Raw genomic sequence first — 18545 nt, forward strand, 5'->3', positions numbered from 1 at the left:
CACTGTTTGTCGGCTTGTGGATACTGTTGTCCTACTTCTGAGGAGATGTCAAATTGTTCTAATTAGGCAAATGTTCTAATTAGGATTCTCAATATTCAGAAAGCAGTATCAATCAATCCCACTTCAGCTTATTTATCAGTTAAGGCATGCGGTTGTATATATTAACGAAAAACAGCTACAAGTCCTCATGATCCCATAAAGTGAAATCTTGAACTCTTCCCCTGGAATGTAAGAGTTGAGTGAATGAAGCCATAGATGGCTGGTCAAATCTTAAAAGATAAGCAAGTCTTATAAGTGATATTATGGATTCCCTAGCCTAATTTTTCTTTTCAAATTTCTCTGTTAGCTCTCAGTGAGTCCTTCTGGCCATGGCCCTATTTGAGTTGCATTTTGTGTATTCTCAGTAATGTTGTTCTTGGTGTTACCATACCAGAAAATGCTACCCCAGAATATGCCACTTTGGCAGAAGGATTATTTTGAGCTGAAGGCTATTGAAAAAAGTAGATATAAGAAAAGCTCTCTGCCCTCCCCCTACTTACCTAAAAGCAGGACATAAATTTGTAAAAGTGTCCCCCGTCCCGTTACTACCAAGAAGGACAGAAGTTAATCACTGGAGACAATTCTAGACCTCAGCCCAAAGATAGCACCAGCGGAACCTACAAACCTGCAAACTAGCTAGCCGTTATCTTCCATTAGTTTCTCCCATATATTTACCTTCCCACAATTTGCCACCCCTAGAAGCTCAAAGCCCCGTTCCTTTGTCTTGTCACTTCTCTACAAATTTATTGTTCTTTAAGATACTATCTAAGCCCAAGTTCTAACCACTCCTTTGAGTTACTTGTCACTGAGTACTCCCATGTGTGTGCGCAATGCACACGTTAATAAACTTCTATTTGTTTTCTCTTGTTAATCTGCCTTTTGTCATTCTAATTCTTAGTGCCCAGTCAACAAACCTAAGATGAATAGAGGAAAAATATTTTTTTCTCCTCTACAATTTCCTATAACCCATTACAGATCAAGGGGGAGCATCTCAAAGTGTAAGAAAACGAGCGCTTCCGTTACCAGAAGTCTCTTATGCTAAAAAGTGCAAAGATAACCATGATGTGGGAGATTTAGCGATATTAGTCACTCACTCTCTTCCTCCTATGAGATCTAACTAGTGAGAACAAGTACAAGGAGCCAAAAGAGGATCAAAATGCTGTTACATCTTTAATTATAGCAAAGCTGAAGAGAGAAATATGTCAAGACTCAAACCTCCCTCCCAAAACCTAGACCCTGATTTCGCCCAATAAGGGACAGGAGGAGAAGTTGGAAATGAAGTAGCAGATCTGGCTTGTCTTTACCAAGATTTTGCCTTACTTTAGTACCAACGGGTGAGTGATGGGGAGACACTGGGCCCAGTTCCATCAACCACCAACTTGTCAGTCTTTTTCAGTCTTAGCTGTTGAATTAATCTATCTCCTCTCATAGAGTGGACCAAGTAATGAAGCAAGAATAGGGGTGGAAAGTACTTACTTCTGAACTGCTCCCTTCTGACAAATGCAACCAGTTCTATCCTTTGGCAGAGATTGCTTATTATCTACCCAATAGCCATTTTCCCTTTCTTAATTAGTAATGAAATCCTATTTTTTTTTCCAGGATGGCAGTTTTCTGAAGTTAAATGCTAAGTTTCCCAATCTCCCTTGCAGGTAGGGGTGGCTAATGACATGTCAGTGGAAGTCACTCATTGAATAGGTAAAGCACCCTTTGCTTTCTTTCACTCTTGTCTTCCTGTTGCCTGGAATGTGGGCAAAACCATATGAGCTCTAGCAGCCATATGGAAACCATGATACATCCATGAGAATGAATTCACTACTAAGAAGAGAAGAAAGAGAGACAGAGTCCTTGATGACTCACATTGTCATATCAGCTCTGGACTGCCTACCTCTAAATGCCTTGTATATTAGAGAAAAACAAACCCTCATATGTTTAAGCCGCTGCAGTCAGACTTATGTTACTACCAGCTGAAGCAATTAGTAAATGATAGATTGCATTTATGGAAGTGTGAGGGAAGAGAGGGCAATATGTTTCTGTATCTAACACATGGGCTGAAGGCCAGCAGTGAGCCTTAGTCAGACACATCCTCTCATCTGCCCCATAGAGTATATAAGAAAGCACCTGGCCTGTCCCTCCCAAGCTCCACCAAAAGTTCTTCTTGGACTTACTGCTACTACTTGGTGTCTATCACTTATCTCTGTGCTCTCATACCTGTATAGAATGTAGAAGACATAGATTCCAAGAACAGTTTATTCTTCCTTATTCTCCAAAGCTATGTAACCAATTAATTGTTACATAATTTAATTTGGACATCAATTTTGATAATACTTTTATATTTCTAATTTATAACTGATTATAGATTATAATCCTAGATCAATATCAGAGTTTTGGATTTAGGAGTCACCATCAAATATGTAGTTGTTAAAGCCATGGGAGCTGGAGAGATGCCTCAGGAAGAGTCTAGAAGAGAAATAGACCAAGGACTGAACCCAGAGGAAATTACTTTACTAATGCTTCTTTTTTTTTTTGTGAGGAAGATCAGCCCTGAGCTAACATCCATGCTAATCCTCCTCTTTTTGCTGAGGAGGACCAGCTCTGAGCTAACATCTGTTGCCAATCCTCCTCCTTCCCCCCACCCCAAGCCCCCCGTAGATAGTTGTATGTCGTAGCTGCACATCCTTCTAGTTGTTGTATATGGGACGCGGCCTCAGCATGGCTGGAGAAGCAGTGCGTCGGTGCGCGCCCGGGATCCGAACCCGGACCGCTAGTAGCGGAGCGTGCGCACTTAACCGCTAAGCCACAGGGCCGGCCCCTACTAAGGCTTCTTCAAGAAAAAAAATTTCTTTGCTGAAAATCCAAATGTCATGATGTCAAGAGGTGACAGAATTTTAGTATTATGGCAGAGGGATTCACTTTAGGACATTTGACACAGAGTACCATATTGTTTCTCAGTTACTGTAAAGCAGAAGCCCCCAAACCTGACCACTGAGAGCCAACAATTTCTCAACACCAACCTAAAAGCATATGTGAGATGACCTGTCCTTGGTTTGTGAGAGAGGTGAAGGTCTTCAGAATTTATAAAACGTCTTTTCTGTGGGAGCAATAAATAGCTCTTATCTGACTCTTGTAAGAACCTGTTTTTATCATTTTAGATCTTTAGTGACAAAGGCACTGTTTTCCAAAAGATCCAAGCCAGTGTCTCATTAAGTCAAACTTACGTTTTCACATCTTTTTACCACAGTACTGATATGTAATGAATGTAAGGGAAGTTATTCTTGGGCTTTAATGCATTTATTTCATAATTATTCCTTTGCATTCATATCCTTGTGGTTCTGCTTTAGTCCTTGCTCCTACTCATTTATACCAATGGTAATTTTTTTTTTCTTTATCTGTATCAAAGTATATTTATTCTTATTCTTCCTCATTCTTGACTCTTTCCTAATATCCCAACATCCCCTCATGCCTAGACACAGACAGCCCTCTGGAGGGTAGGGTTCAATTAGACCCAGAGAACTGACTAGCTGTGGTTCAGTATGGCATTAACACAATTCCAATAAGTGAGTTAACATATGTAAGGCACTGTGAACAGTGCCCAGACATATAGTATATGCTCAGTAAATGTTAGGTATCATTATTATCATAATCTAAGCATAACCCAAGTATCAGATTTTTCCACCCTCTTCAAAGATCTCCCTTTAGCATATTTGGAGAAAATAAGGTTTATCTCACGTCTCCTCCTTAGTCACTTCATGCTGCAGACGCTTCTCCATGCTGCTCTCAGCTCCATCTCTTGCTTCTGGCCATGACCTGGAACATGTGAACTACCTTCTTCTCAGTATGATGCTGCTTCTCCCACACGAGTGTCAGCAGAGAAGTAAATGTGAGGAAGGCCGTAATTCTCTTTGCTGCCTTGTTTCTCTTACCAACACACGCCGTGCAACTATCCAATTTTGTGAAAGAGTTAAAGAAATATAAGCATAGAAAAATATACAGACTCAGTACTTTATATGACTCTCCCCATATCCAGAAGAAAAGTACTAAATACTCTTCACAGAAGGTCTCCTCAAGGTCACCCCAAGTTCTAGTCTGTACTCAGCGAGTTCTCATTCTTCTGACCACTATGAGTCTCCATCCTCCCATCTTGCCATATGGGCTGATCTTGCCCTAGGTTTACCTTCCTGCCTACACTCAGAACAGTTTATAAAATCTGAGCTGTTCAATATAGAATAGCAGAATCTTCTAACAGTGGGCTTTGTCTCTCAAAATCTGGATCCCTTCCAAGTCTCCCTGCAAGTGGAAAATGTAATATGACTCATCTTTCTTCCTAATTCTTTAATAGTTAACTGTAATACACATACGTACACATACACACACACACACACACACACACACACACACACACATACACATTCTTAGAGAGAGTAAAATCTAAATCTTCTTAAAGAATAAAAGAACTTTCCTAAATGCCCCATAATGTGCACACTATATCCAGGGCAGCATATAGGTGGCAGTTAATGTAATCATGTAAATCCATAGAATTTCTCCTTTGTTCTTCTTTTGCTTTCAGCCTTAGCACCCAGAGACCAAGAAACTGACCCAATTACAAGACTACCTACCCCATGGTTACCTTCTGAGGCCTAAGAGTTTTGAAACTTTGAAATGAAAGAGTTTAGTTTTGATTTATCTCTACATTTCATGCCACGTAAAGAACTCCTGGATGAGGCCTTCTCTTGTGTCTAGATGTAAGTACATGCAAGAGATGATTTATGATCTTCCCAGCCAAGCAAATACTCTAGGCACTGGGAGACTATCTTACCTATGGCACCAAGGTATCTACCTTTGGTCTTTGGTAAGGCTGCTCCCATAACTGAAGAAAAAATAATTTCACTCTTCTAGACCCTCATTCTACCACCTTCCCCATCTCACAGCTAGAAATGTTGCTTGGACAAACCATTTATCTTGAAATGAGAGGAAGTCATAGAGCATCATCTTATTCATCTCTTGGGCCTAGTATAGAGTAGTAAATGATAGGAACTTAATCGTTCTTAAATTGCCTGGAGTGAACCAATTTAAGTAGTACAAAATAGTATAATCCTCATAAGAGTATAGGGAAGAGATTTCCAATTTTTTAAAGTAGAAAGAAGACCTCACTAAAGAAAAAAGATTAAAATTCCTCTACCTATACATAAAAAAGTACTTGAGTATGATGCTTTCCAGGAATTAATTGATACAAATAGAACCATCAGAAAAGCACTCTCTTCAGGGTTTTACCCAGGGCAAGTTTAACATGCTTATTCCTCAGACTGTAGATCAAAGGGTTAAGCATGGGAACCACGTTGGTGTAGAAGACTGAGGCAAATTTACCGTGGTCCATAGATCCAGGAAAAGACATTGTTAAATAGGTGAATGCCCCTGACCCAAAAAACAGAGCAACAGCAACTATGTGGGAGCCACATGTGCTAAAGGCTTTGGACCTGCCCTCAGCAGAAGGAATGCGGAGGATACTGGAGAGAATCAAAGCATAAGAAATGAAGATGCTGGTACTGGATATTGTGATGACCACTCCAACCACAATAAAAAACACCAGCTCGTTGACATGGGTGCTGGTGCAGGAGAGCTGCAGGAGAGGGAGAACTTCACACAGATAATGGTCAATGATGTTGGAATCACAGAAGGTCAGTCTCAGCATGTTTCCAGTGTGAGCTATGGCCCCAGCAAAGCCTATCACATATGAACCAAACATCAGCAGAGAGCAGACCCGAGGGGACATGGTGACTGTATACAGCAGAGGGTTGCAGATAGCCATATAGCGATCATAGGCCATTGATACTAACACATAGCACTCAGAATTAACAAAGAAACAGAAGAAAAATAGTTGAATCATGCATCCCATATAGGAAATGATATTTTCTGACACAAAATCATTCAGCATTTTGGGGGTAAACACACAGGAATAACAGAGATCTATAAAAGACAAGTTGAAGAGAAAAAAGTACATTGGAGTGTGAAGGCTGGAATTCAGCCCAATTAAGGTGATCAAGCCCAAGTTGCCCACCACGGTAAACACATAGCTCCCTAAGAACAAGAGGAAAAGGGGGAGCTGAAGTTCTGATTGTTCTGGTAATCCCACAAGGATAAACTTAGTCACCGAGGAGCTGTTTCTCAGAGTCATTCTCTTCTGCAGAGATGTCTGTGGAAACAAGGGGCAAAATACATAGATTGATGATAGACACAAGCATGGCTGATGGAATAAGGCTATAGAAGATAAGCCAGTGCCTGGACACTGTCCCTTTTGCCTTTCTTCTCTCATCTGTGTTCCCTCCCAAGCTATTGACAATGTGTGTGTGGCTGTATCTCAGCTCCCCTGGGCTGATCATGAATCCAAGCTCGAGTCTGTTAGCATGGGCAGCAAGAATTCTGTCCCCACTAGAGAGATGAGGAGATGGAACACCTGAATTGGCTGCCCAGGGACTCTCAGAAAGACACCCCAAGGGCCAGGAGCATAACCAGAGCCCACTACCTCAAGCTCTGAGAGACAGGAGCTCTCATGTCCCCCATTGTTTCCACCCATTCTCTGCTTCCCTCTCCCAACCAGATATTAGGGTCCTGCCCTGGAGAGAAAGCCAAGAGTGTCCCCTACTGTCTCTGCACATCCTACCTTCCTCCTCTAAGCCCCTTCACAACATTTCACGTCAGAGTCAGTGTTAAGAGCAGGAAAGGGATCAATACATCCCAGATCCCCTGGTTATAAGTTCAAAAGAAAACCATCAGGAAAGATGGGATTCAGACATTCACCCTCCTTCTCCCTGGCCCCCCTCAGCGCTGGGCCTTATGCAATCTGTTTTTCCATTTGCCCAAAGGAAAAAGTGGTGTTAGTGCATAAAGCAGACAGCTTTGAGTGTTAACTCTTCTGATTCTCTTGGTGCTGAGAATCAGAGCTTTACAGACCCTGGTCTCCAGGTGCTCTAGGAATAGACCGAGATTTCTGTTTGTGGATTTCCCCAGATGGTCTATATCAACTTCAGGAGAAAAAATAGCAGCCCTCATTTTCACCAGAAACTCAGCTGGCATATCATAGAGAACTTTGTGCTAGTTCAGGGACCTGATTAGACACAATTTCCCCTGGTAATTTCTCAGAGTTTTGTCCCTATAGGGAAGACATTTCACTGTCTTTGTTTACAGCCTGGATTATGCTGTTTACGTAGCATCTTGGGACTCAGATATTCTACTCAAACTCCCTTAAATCCAGGTATTGCGTGTCATTCAGTGCTGAGTTTGGGGACTCATTTTTCTTCTCCTTCATTAACTCTTGGCACTCAACTCTTGATTTTCAGAGAGAATGGTCCCAAACTTATTTTAGCCACCATTTCCAAATTTTCAAAGGGAGTTTTAAGAATAGGACCAAAAAAAGAAGAAAACAGATCAGATGGCGAGCACCGCAGACAAAATGTTTCTAGCACCATGAGCTACTCAGAACAGTGGAGACACCACGCCATAACCAGCATGAACATCACCTACTCTCAGCTCTACTAAGGGCCACAGATAAGCCTTTAATGTGAGGGGATTAAAATATCACAACAATATGAAAGGAAGCACACACACACCTACATGAAGTTACACTATAGATGTATGCAGGCTTAAGGTATAACAGGAGATGTACCTAAAGTTTTAGTCTTGTCATTCTCCAGATGACAAAGATGCTCTCCATATGATCTACTACATGAATATTCTAAGAAGCATTCAAAGACATATGAGCAGCTGCATTTGTAAGTTTCCACTGAGGCTGCCTAAAATAATGCCAGTTTGCCTGGGACAGTCCTAATTTACATCCATTATCCCTGTATAATTATTAATAGCACATCCTCTCACTCTCAAAAGTGTCTGGATTTGGGTAAGAAATTATATGGTCACCCAACTAAAAAGAGCATAAGCAACTATTCAGGCCTCTGGCTTCTGCTGTCTCCTAGACCCACTGACTTCCATCCCCCTTTCTGACTAAGAGACTCTCTCTGTCTTTCAACCTCCTTGCCCTCAGGTTCTCCTTAACTGAACCTACTCTTCCTGGCCAACCAATACTGTCTTCAGTAGATTTAGGCTTCAAGAATGAGAAGGTCATTAATTGCAAGAGGTTTCTGACTTATACCTAGCCCAAAATCCTAAAGCAAAGAAATACAAACCCTAGCTACCTGCCTAAAATAGGTGGAAGGGGAATAGGAGAGGAATTACATAGGTGCAAGGAGTAAACATTGGTACACTTTCACGTTGTAACCAGTGGTACAATGGTACAACATTGTTGTATATCACTGTATATGGTACAGTAAATTGATTAGTAATATTTAAGAAACTTGGACATATACATACATTTTGACCCAGCAAGTCTACTCAAAGGTGTATACCCAATAAAAATAAGTATACATATTTACCTAAAAACATGGCAAGATTCATAGCACCATTATACATAATAGCCAAAAGCCACCAACATGTCAATCAGCTATAGACTGGATAATAAATTGTGGGATATTAATAAAATAGAATTCCATATAGCCATGAACGTTAATAACATAGATAAATGTCACAAGCCTATTATGGAGCAAAAGAAGCCCAGCACAAAAAAGTGCATACTTTATGATTCCATTTATATGAAGTTCAAAAGAAGGAAACAAATCTTTGGTGTTAGAAGTCAGATAGCAGTTATTCATGGTTGGGCAGTCAGGGGCTAGTGACTGGAAAGGGATCTGAAGGATGCTTCAGGGTTGCTGACAGTGTTCTGTTTCTGATAGGAGTGCTGCTTACATGGATGTGTTCAGTTTATAAAAATTCATTGAGGTAAATCCTTATGTTATACTCAAATTAAAAGTTTACTTAAAACATAAATGGAGGACAAAACGAAATTAATAGTTTCTTAAATCATCCTGCCAAACTACTTTAACATTAAAATTACTAAACATCTTTGAGCCACAATTCCCTCATTTGTAAAGTGAAGATTTACTGACCTAACAACTCAGTATGGTAGCACATGCAAAAAAAACCATTGTTTTTATTTCTCATCCATCTTGTGTCTCTTAAAATAAAACCCCCTTTTTTTCTTATATAAAGGGAGGAAATTAAGAGGAAAAAGAATTAATGTGTATGGAGCAACTACAGAGTGCCTGGCATTATGCTGGATGTTTTCTAACGTAATATTGTGTTTATAACAACTATACAGTGTGCATGTGTGAGGCAGATTACTTTTTTCCAAAGATGGCTCGACCAGCACATACACACACACCCGCACACACACATATCTTGCATCCCACATGCTCTTGGTACAATGGGACTAACACTGCTCCAGTAAAGAGATGGGGTCTATGTTCCTACCCTTGCATCCAGGCAGGGACTTGGGATTTCTCCAACTGATAGCATAAGGCAGAAGTGATGCTATGTGATTTCCAAAGATCAGTCATAAAAGGATACAGCTTTCACCTCTCTCTCCCCCCGACTGTTATTTCTCTTTTGTCATCCCCCAGCCTTCAGAACAGTCATATTGGAACCCTCTGGGCTTTCTCAAGATACACCGCATGGCAGCAAATTTGTGGTCATTTATCCAGTGTTGAAGGGAAGCAGAAGTCCTCATGGCCTGCATGCTAGTGAGTGGACATCAGGAAAAATACTCAAGGGAAATGGCCAGGGGAATTTGTAGTACAGGTCTGAATTACTTGGTCCAGTTTCCCCTTAATTCTCAGAAAATATCCTTGCAGTTCCATGTTTAGGAGATGTTTTTGGTGTTTATTTTTAGGAATAAAATAAGTATTTCTTTTTAGTACAGATAACTTTTTATTCACTGCATTTCTCCCTCTTGAATAATAGGTTAGCAGATGTGTGGGAATGGCCCAGCAATGGAAGAGTGAGAAATAATTATCTCTGTTCATTAGAGTAGAAGTCAACTTATTTATTCATCATTCAATAAGTCTTTACTAGGGCCAGCTATTTCCAGCAATCTTGCAAAATTTATATTCAGAAAAATATTTCCTGATAGAACAAAACTAAAAATTCTGATAAAATATAAAAATAATCTATTTGTTAATATTTGAGATGGCAGAAACTACATGAATTCCTGTGAGAACAAAAGAGAAAAGATAAGAAAGTAATAATCCAGAGGGATGCACAACTGCTAGACCTCAGGATCCCCTGTGGCCCAGAGTTGGGTTTATTTGGGTTGCCTATGTAGGCCGTAAGGGATAAAGCCTGGGACTCAAGCAGGTTGGAAGTTTGGAACCATTATTGACTCGTAATACTGGATCTTCCAAAATAAGCATCTTCTGTGGCTAAATTTAGAGCAAGAAAAAAGCTCACATAGGAAGGGACCATGGCTCTTGAAGGGCAGAAAAAGAGATAAATATCCCCTGAAAATTTCTGAACACCCCTCTGTTTCAGGCAAAAAATTCATATTACATATAAACCAAAAAAAAAAAAAAAGAGAATTCTTCTCTGGAGAATACCAATTTAAATACAGATACCACAGAATTTCCCCAGATAAATATCCAAGGATCATGAGCTCTTAATGAAAATCACTAAACAAACATAAAATAAGCCACCAGGAATGAGAATCACCATGAATGAAAAACCGTAAGCTACAGAACCTGACATGCAAAATTATTAACCTTATCAGGGACGGATCAAAGAAATAAAAGAGCAAATGGAAAGTATAGTAAAAGAACCATCAAAATTGACAAGGTAGATTTTTAAAAGAATCAAATAGAACTTTTAGAAATAAAAACATGGTAGTTGAAATTAGGAACTATTTCCAGCCTGTTATACACAGATAAAGAGAAAACAGTTAACCTAGAGGGTACATCTAAAGAAATTATCTAGAAGTCAGCATCAGCTGAAGAGAAGGGGAGAGACTACGAATTAGAAATATAATTGAAAAATGTACAAATAGAGGGGGCCCAACAGATTGAAAAATGTACAAATACAGGGGGCTCAACAGATATTTAGAGAGCATTTACCACATTCTAGGCCCTGTGCTTTGCTCTAAGAATAAAGCAACAATCAAAACAGACACAGCCCCTGCCCTCTCATATATGTAATCTAGATGGAGAAACCTAGAATAGACAGATACTTACACATAACTAATTAGAAATACAATGATTTTGCCAGAGAGAAGTTTTGGGGTGCTAGGAAACCATTAAACCAGGGATCCTACTGAACGTGCAAGGTCAGGGAAGGCCTCCCTGAGGAAATAAAATTCAGGTTTAAAACTGAAAAAGTAAATAGTGATAAAAATATTAGTGATTAAAAAAAAAAGTTTTTGTGTGGCTGTGCATCATTGGCATTCCTTTCGTGTTTGGGAATCTGCCGTTCTGCAAACCTTGGTTAGAGCCAGGAGTTGGCCTCCTTTGAAATCTCCCCAAAGAACATAAGACCTGAACTCAGCCAGTCAGATCCCCATGCAGGACTCTGAGCCTAGGCAAGTGACACAAAGAAACAAGATGTTGGGTTTTGGTGGTGCCCGCAGGAGCAACCAGCACAGCCTAACCAGATGGTTCTGTGGTGTAACTTGGCTGTGATTCCACCTCCTGGCTTCCCCTAGATCATGCCTGGCTCCAAACTCCAAATGCTGGTTCCCCAGCCCACTCTAAGAGTCTGTGAACTACCCCATTTCTTGCTAGTTAACTCCCCCCTTTTGTTTTTTTTTTTTTTCGCTGAGGAAGATTCAACCTGAGCTAACATCTGTTGCCAGTCTTCCTCTTTTTGCTGAGGAAGATTCATCCTGAGCTAACATCAGTTGCCAGTCTTCCTCGATTTTGTATGTGGGACACCATCACAGCATGGCCACTGATAGATGAGCAGTGTTGGTCCGCCCCCAGGAACCAAACCCTGGCCTCTGAAGCGGAGTGCACTGAACTTAACTGCTAGGCCACTGGGGCTGGCCCTAATTAACTCCCTTTGTTGCCAGAGTTAACCAGAATCAACTTCTGCTGTTTGCATTCAAGAACCCTGGCTGGTATAATAGGGACTGGAGATTAAGGGGTCTGTGGGAAGGAAGTGAAGACAGAAAAAGCATTCCAGGCCATGGGGCATCTTTCTCATATCTCCATGGTGAAGGCAGACACACCCGCCAAAACCACCTGCTTAAAGGGGTGTAACAAACTCTCCCCAAAAGTATGCTCTATTTTGAATGAGTTTCCTCCTCCATGGAAATGTTGTTTGGACATGGTTTGGAGGACAAAATGGACAAACATTCCTGGTTCCAACGATTATTCTTCATAAAGTTTTTAAACCTTCAATTCTTTCTTTTTTTCTAATAATCTTTTATAAAAATAAACTTCTTCACTGGCTAAACAGAAATACATTCAATGAATTATCTGGCCAGCTTTTTATTTATTTATTTATTTTTTTGTGAGGAAGATCAGCCCTGAGCTAACATCCGTGCTAATCCTCCTCTTTTTGCTGAGGAAACCGGCTCTGAGCTAACATCTATTGCCAATCCTCCTCCTTTTTCTCCCCAAAGCCCCGGTAGACAGTTGTATGTCATAGTCGCACGTCCTTCTAGTTGCTGTGTGTGGGACTCGGCCTCAGCATGGCCGGAGAAGCGGTGCGTTGGTGCGCGCCCGGGATCCGAACCCGGGCCACCAGCAGCGGAGCGCGTGCACCTAACCGCTAAGCCACGGGGCCTGGCCAGCTTTTTTAATGGAATGTCCCCCATAGCAAAAAAAATAATAATAAAAGAGATTATGTTTAACATCTAAGGAAGCTAATGGCACAATAATTATTTTTATTGATGATTAAATAGCTAGTGTGTGTTTAAATTGGTCAATGTTATGATAGGGTTCTGTTTTTCATGGACTCTATATTCACTTCGTTGTCTTTGAGACTCCTTATAAAATCAATACATGGAATAGCTTTTTGCACACTTTGTAAAACTTGGGAAATAATTTTACTTTTAAAAAATTATCATAGGGTGTTATAGAAAGTATATCTTTGATTTTTAACAGGTTATTTTATGCTAGATCTTTATTCAGAAACAGTCTCAATTATTACATTGTTACTATGGAAATACACAATCTGTTTTGTGATACGGTTTTAGAAATGCATTGCTATTAGTCTTGAATGATAAGTAGAAGGTTACCAGCAGAGAAAATCAGGAGGACTTGCTGAGCAAAGGGAATCACAAGAGGAAATACGAAAGGTCATAAGGGAAAAAAGCACTGCAAATTTGGGGAATGGCAAATGATATTGAGACTTGAATCATTGTATACACGGCAGGGAGGGGTGGGAGATAGTAGGAAAGGGTTAATGATGATAAATCATATCCTTCTTCCCTTTTTGAGTTCAAAATCAATTAAGAGATTAGACACAGAAGTCAGAAGTCAGGACAAAAAATGCCAGCTTTATTACTGATAAAGTTGATCGAAAGACCCAGGTTGGATGAACATCTACATTAGGACTTTGTAATTCCCTCATTGCACACCACAGAGTAAATTAATGAATCCAGGTCTACACTGAGCTGGACAACAGTTGGTCTGTTCTATAAAGAAGAAGGGTTGCAAATGGAAGAGATGAGCGGGGCTCCTGAGAATGTGCCTGTCCTAACTAGAAATGAGGAGAGAGGCTGTAGGAAGGGGGCTGGGCCACACTGAGCCACATTATATGTTCATTCTCCCAATTTCTCATCAGTCCTATAAACTGTCCTTTCCTTTGGGTTGGAGTGGGGAGGACAAGAGGGAAGAGAAAGGGTCATTCTTTATTTACCTGCTTGGGACATAAAGGCTTCTCCCTCGCTAGGAAAAGCGAAGTGCGAAGTATAAATGAGGCTAGAATCTCCAGACTTGCCTTTTGACTTTTGGTAAAGGATGAAGGAGAAGGATGGCGCTGGAGACCAGGAAACGTAAACTAAGATAGTGGGAGGGATATGCAGAATTTGACACTAAGAGTAAATCAAAAAGAAAGCTACTCTTAGAATTTAGAAAAGAAATTTAAGATCGTCAGATGAACATATCACTATTGAAAAGCTCTTTGAAAAGGAGGGAAAACAATGCTATCTTTCCACGCAGCGAACAGAAACATGTTGCATCATTCCACTGCCTTACAGCTTTAAACACCCAGAGTGTAGTCATTAAAAATCTTGATTTTGATATATATTTAATCACATGAGAAGTTGTTTACAACGTGTTACAGAATGAAAAATAAAGTTACAAAATTGTACATCTGTGTGTGTGTGTGTGTGTGTGTATACATATAGTTTTTGCAAAATGGTCTAAGCCATCACAACTACAAACACAGAAAAATAGTCTGAAAGAATATACACCAAAATCCTAAGGGTAGTTATCTCTAGGTGACAGGATCGTGGATTTTTTCAGTAAATCTTTTGCTTAGCTCTACTTTTACATATTCCTACAAAACTTGAGCATTGCTTTTGGAAATTTAAGAACAGTCATTTTAAAAATTAAATTAAAAACAAAACACTGCATAGTTTAATATTTTAAGGTCTCACTAGGGATTCATTCAACACTTATTTAGTACCTTCTGTATCTGCCAGCCATTAAATTCTCTGCATGTGTTAGATCGCCAGGCTGAGGTTGGGAATATAACCTCAAATAAACATTTTCTAAGTATATTACTGCACAATCCATATTACAGTAGTTCAGCAGGTCTCAGATATGTTTATATTACTGACCCTATTAGCTTAGTGCATTAAATAAGGAGAAAAATCTTTGGTGTCTTTCCCTTGACATATGTTTTTGGCAAATTGTTTTCACATGAGAGTGAACGTATGGTCTTGTTCAGCTCAAAGGCAGATCTTTGTAAAACTTGAGAAAGCCCAGAGGGTTCCAATATGACTGTTGGACGTTGCACAAAGTGAATATATGTGCATCACATGTGCTGTTTGTTACACACCCAGGCTGAGCCTCTGGAAGACAGTGAGTGTTAAGGGTTTGGGCTCTAGAGTCAGACAGTCCAAATTCATTTCTTTACTGCACCACTTACTATCTGTACAATCTTAGGCAAGTTCCTTAAGTTCTTTAAACCTCAGTTTACTCATCTATAAAGCAGGGATAATTATCACATACAGTTGTAGAGATGATTAAATGAGAACTTGTATGTAAAGTTCACAGGACATAAAGTTTCAAAACTTATTATTAGGGTTTGAAGAACGTGAGTCCCTTGAATGTGAAACTCTTGTCCACCTTTATTCTCAAATCATGGTAGTCTGGAAAGTTAGAATAAAAGGGGAGGGTGGTCACTGCGAGATACAACATGAATGAAGGAAGCAAATGGGATAAGAAGTTATATGTTTAAGGAGGCCAGACTGAATGGCATCTACAACCACATTGTATGACAAGAGTCTCAGGGCTTTTTTTCCTCCCACTCCAGGCCTAATTCTTCCTTTCATGTGGTCTCACATGAACCTGAGGAAACTATCATGTGAGCAGGTAAAAAGTGGTGAGAAGGGGACCACAGATGACACTTGGGAATCACCGACTTTGGGACACAGAGCAGTGGCCCATTCACAGAGAGCAAGTCTATCACTTAAACACAAACATGTATCCTCAACAGATGTATGAGTTTTTTACAATCGTGAATATTCTCCCATTAAATACCTGCTTGCAGAATTACATTAAATACAGATCACCTAGTATTCATATCTTGGTTTTAAATACTGTGCTTCTGTAAATAGAACCAGTGCTGGGGCAGGGAAAGGACAGAATGAGCCTGAAACATATTGTTTTGCCAGAAAGGAATAAAGTGCTCAAAATCTAATGGAGATCTATTAAAAGGCCATAGGAACCAGTGTGAAGAGGCTCCTACTGGACAAACAAGGGACAAATTGAGCATCAAAGTAAATAATGACAATAATGACTCATAACCCATTAGATAAAATTAGAATGCATGAGTCCAAAATGATATAAATGAATAAATGAATGGATAAATAAATAATAAATAAATACAGAAAAAGAAAAGGTTCTTTCTGACAGAATGCCAACTAACAAATAATGAAGGATTGATGGACTAGAAAATCTCCATTTTTCAACCATCAGAGTAATAATTGATTCAGGTAAGAATCATCAATGGATGCTAAAACTAGTATGTGAAAAATTGAAAAGGAACAAGACATTTCATAGTCTCAAAATATCTCCCCACAACTTACTTTTAATTACAAAGGGAAAAGTGGTAGTCTTTCCCAATAAAATCACTAAGGAACTTGCAAAGTTCCAAAAACCCTGTATTATCACATGTCCCCAGAAGCAATTCTGACAGGATATAGAATATATTCATTTGTGATAGTAAAGGAAACAGAAGGTTTGCTCTGAGAAAGCAGGACTGTGCCCTGAAAAGTCAGCAAAGAATAATCAGGCTATGGTCTTGATGACTTTTTTCTAAGTGTATTTATCTTTTGAGCACAATCATTCAGACTTAACTCTGAGGAAAATGGGAGCTTCATAAGTGAATGGTTCATTTTTTCATTGTGCAAAATTTTCTTCAGTGTGTTGTCTCCGGGATATGAGTTAAAATGGGGAGTACAAAACGAATGCACAATTGTTGGTATTTTATAAAATTTCCTTCAGAGCCAGTGTTCAACTGGATAGTGATTTAGAGTTTGCTTAAGTTAACCCTTTTACATAATACTATACATTTGATGATAAAAAGGAGTGGAAAGTTGAGGTTTACGAATCTAAGAGTCTGGTTTTTGCTACAGCCACTAAGTGGCATGTGCCTGAAGTTGGGGATCATGAGTTAACACAGGAAGAATATAATCAGGGCATCAAGGTGATGGGATATTAGACATCAAACATATGTCTGTCTACGTGCTAGAAGAGGAGAACGAGTGGCCAGAAGAATGAGAACAGGAAAGCCGCTCCTTTAGTAAATCGGCTACTAAAACTGCTAGACACTCCGTTCTTGCATCCAATAAATATTTGTTAAACTCCCACTCCACATGTGCCAGGCGCTGTGCAAGGTGTGTGGAATATATCAAAACGGGCACCAGGGACTCAGCTCACACAAAACTTACAGTTTAATTTGTGGTGGGTTGGATATAGAAAAGTGAACAGGCACTGGCCCTCCACTTGGACCAGCACTTAATAGGTTAAGTGCAGTGTGCTGTAAGAACACAGAGCAGGGGCATTGAAACCAACAGAGCCATGGGAGAAAGGTATTCTGGAAAAACACCTCACAGTAGATTATTACAAAGGTAAAGGATCCAGAGTATCTTCCCTTCCTTGGATCAAAAAGATTACCAGAAATGTGATCAAGCTAAGAAAAAGCCATTTAAGAAATAAGGGATGAAGGGGAGCAGAATTTGCCACCCCAAAATATGTCTCTTTGGCGTAAGGATTATCTTGAACTATTATTTTTAAGAAACAGGAGAAGAACTGATTATTTTTAAGAAGCAGATAGGAGAAGCTCTGAAAACTGAGTAGAAGTTGTCCTTTTGTGTGGGAAATTGACATTTATAAGGGAAATCTCCATTCCTAAGGGTGTCTCCCTCTCTGTCCCAGGAAGTAGGGCGACTAAATCCCTGGAAACTCTTATCAACAGAGAAGGAAATGACAAATCTGTATAACAACCATACCCTCCTTTACTGTGCTTTGCCTCATAACCTCCCTCAACTGGCTCCCCATCCCTATCTTGTTTTGTCTTTAGCTGGGTGGTATGTAATGTGGTAGCTTGGGTCATTTTGGGGAGTTACTCATTTTTCCTGGGTATCTCCCATCTATACAGGAGGTATGCATATTATTAAACTTCTTTTTGTTTTTCTCCTGTTAATCAATCTTTTATTACGGTGGGGGGTCTCAGCCAAGAACCTGGAAGAGTAGAGGGAAAATTATTTTTCCTCCTCTACAGGGAGTATATAAGGAAAAAAAAGAAGGAGGAAGAAAACATTTTCAATTTTGCTCCCTCTTTATCCATCCAGATACCACAAGTAGTTTATGAAGTAGAAAGAAAACAAAGATATAAAAGGAGGAGACGATAATATAAACACTACCACTGTCAAAACTAAAGGTAAGTGTTCATGAGTGACACCCTTACTAGCACAGAATCTGGCCAAGAGTAGACCATCTGAATGTGTTAATGCTGCTGGTGAGGGTGTACATTGAGATAAGCTTTTGTTACCGCACAAAGGGCACATCTGCTCGCTGCGAGACAAAAGCCGATCCTCACGAGGCAAGATGGTGGAAAAGAAAGGGCAGTTTATTACAGCTTGCTAGCCAGGGGGAAGATGGCTGACTAATGTCTCAAAGAAACATCTTAAGGGGGCACAAAATCTTACAGCAGTTATATAGGCTGGTGGGTTATAGGGGAGGGGTTAGAAATGTTGACCCTCGAGTGTTACACACTGGGAGTGCCACACCAGATCTTTCAGTTTTCATTGATGATGGCTATCAGCATAGATTCTTTGTTCGGCAGTCATCGTATTCCTAAGGAACTCAAAAGAACAAAGTTATCATCTTGTCGCAGCTGGGAGGTACATTCACAAGCAGGGGTGGTCAACTCAACAGAGCAGTTAGATCTCCTAGAGGGTG

The 18545-nt window shown here is 40.0% G+C and overlaps 2 protein-coding genes across 2 annotated transcripts in view; one reads left to right on the forward strand and one right to left on the reverse strand.

Moving 5' to 3' along the window:
- LOC147916718 (uncharacterized) overlaps window positions 1–18545 on the forward strand; it is a 75468-nt gene that overhangs the window by 30431 nt on the left and 26492 nt on the right. The window lies entirely within an intron of this gene.
- Window positions 5279–6217, reverse strand: LOC101389917 (olfactory receptor 8B4). Its single transcript, XM_004438404.2, has one exon. The coding sequence runs from the start codon at window positions 6206–6208 to the stop codon at window positions 5279–5281; it is 930 nt and encodes a 309-aa protein (XP_004438461.1). The 5' UTR covers window positions 6209–6217.

This window comes from Ceratotherium simum, chromosome 7 (genome assembly GCF_057802395.1).
Source record: "Ceratotherium simum simum isolate JZ-2026a chromosome 7, ASM5780239v1, whole genome shotgun sequence".
Classification (NCBI taxonomy): domain Eukaryota; kingdom Metazoa; phylum Chordata; class Mammalia; order Perissodactyla; family Rhinocerotidae; genus Ceratotherium; species Ceratotherium simum.

What these genes read in the sequence shown, in the direction of transcription:
- LOC101389917 (XM_004438404.2), bottom strand. Translation starts at nt 6,208, where the DNA reads ATGACTCTGAGAAACAGCTCCTCGGTGACTAAGTTTATCCTTGTGGGA.